General features: G+C 32.2%; 1 protein-coding gene across 1 annotated transcript; it reads left to right on the top strand.

Annotated features, from left to right (window-relative positions):
* Positions 1-379: 379 nt before the first annotated feature.
* Positions 380-1,587, top strand: HELRODRAFT_168315 (hypothetical protein; the record flags this gene model as incomplete). The annotated part of the gene is made up of 3 exons (XM_009014188.1): positions 380-416; positions 826-948; positions 1,400-1,587. 3 exons carry the CDS (start codon positions 380-382, stop codon positions 1,585-1,587), a joined length of 348 nt encoding a protein of 115 aa, XP_009012436.1.

Raw genomic sequence — 1,587 nt, forward strand, 5'->3', positions numbered from 1 at the left:
AACAAGTAACCACATTGTTATAATTGATGCCTTCGATAGCAGTGACAAAACTTGGAGGTGCTAATAATATTTCAGGAGGTTGTAACAGAGGTGGACATGGGTTGGGTTAACCCATGGGTTGGGATGGGTTGGGTCCAAATTTTTTAAAGTTGTGTGGGTTGGGTTGGGTTGAAATTTTCCAATTTTATTATAAATAATTTATTTCTGTATTTTTTTTTATTCTTAAACGAACATTTTAACTAGTTAATAATCGGTGTATTTTATATCGCTGTAATATCATTGTATCTTTGGTCTATCGTTTCCACTTTCTTTTTGTGATTATTGAGTTGAGCAAAAGTTAACTTCTTTCCGATCGAGAAAATTAGTTTTATTTACAAGTATGGCAGAATCAGAAGAAATTCAGCGTCATTTGAGAGGTTTGTGTGATTTAAATTTGCTAAGTTTGCGAAAGTAAAAAATCTAATAAATTTCACATTAACATTTTTACATTTTTTATGTTTTAATTCTTTTTTTAAAGATTTACTTGTTATTTTTCATAATTTCAAATCTCTTCAGTCTTTACAGTTACACTTTACAGACATCAGAATTTTTTCTTAATTGCTCATTTTACTTATTTACCTGATATTCATGTTTCATTTTCTTTCTTTTTTCTACCTAGAAATGGTCTATTTTTCAAATTTTAGTTGGGCGCTGTTGAAGTTTAGAAATCCCATTCATTAGATAAATTTAATTGATTGATTGAACATACTTAAGTATTTAAATATTTATTTTTTCCAGAAAAAACAGGGTGGTATATATTAAACGCACCCACAAATTTAAAATCAGAAATCTGGCAGAAATTTCACATGGTTTTTCAAAAAAAGGAAAATGATGAAAGCGAAATAACCGTGAATTACTATTGTGCTTGTATTAAGTGCAATAAGGTATATCAGTTTAAAGATTCATCAGGTAAAAACTTTGGCACTAAAAATCAGCAAGAACATATTAAACATTGTGCTGTAGTCTTGCCAAAGTCACAGTTGAAAATCCAGCAATGCTTGAAACGAAAAATTCAACCGTCTCCTCAAGAATTAATGATGTTGAAGCATAGACAGATCTTTTTCTGTGTTGATGGTTACCACTCATTCAAATCTGTTGAAAATAAAGGGCTTCTCAATTTGATGCAGAGCTGTGTTGAGTTAGGTGCCAAATATGGAAAGTTTGATGTTTCTGACGTTGTTGTGGGAAAATATTAGTAACATTTAATTTTTAATTAATTTTCATGTTATTTTATTACACTTGCAGTGTAATTACTTCACCAGTGTGTTTTATTACACATATGATCTTGTATTTTTGAGTTCTGCTTTTTAAATATCATTTGTAAAAATTTGCCTGTTTGGTAAAATTGCGACTCGTGCAGATGGGTCGTGGGTTGGGTTGGGTCGGGTTGGGTTGAAAAGTTGCATTTTCAGGCGGGTTGGGTTGGGATGGGTTGAGTTAAGTGATGGGTTGGGTTGGGTTGGGTCAGTAAAAATGGACCCATGTCCACCTCTGGGTTGTAAGACATTCCAAGAACGAAAGCAAAAATTTGCATCCTTCCTGGCATGA

The sequence above is a fragment of the Helobdella robusta genome, assembly GCF_000326865.2.
Source record: "Helobdella robusta unplaced genomic scaffold HELROscaffold_13, whole genome shotgun sequence".
Taxonomy (NCBI): Eukaryota; Metazoa; Annelida; class Clitellata; order Rhynchobdellida; family Glossiphoniidae; genus Helobdella; species Helobdella robusta.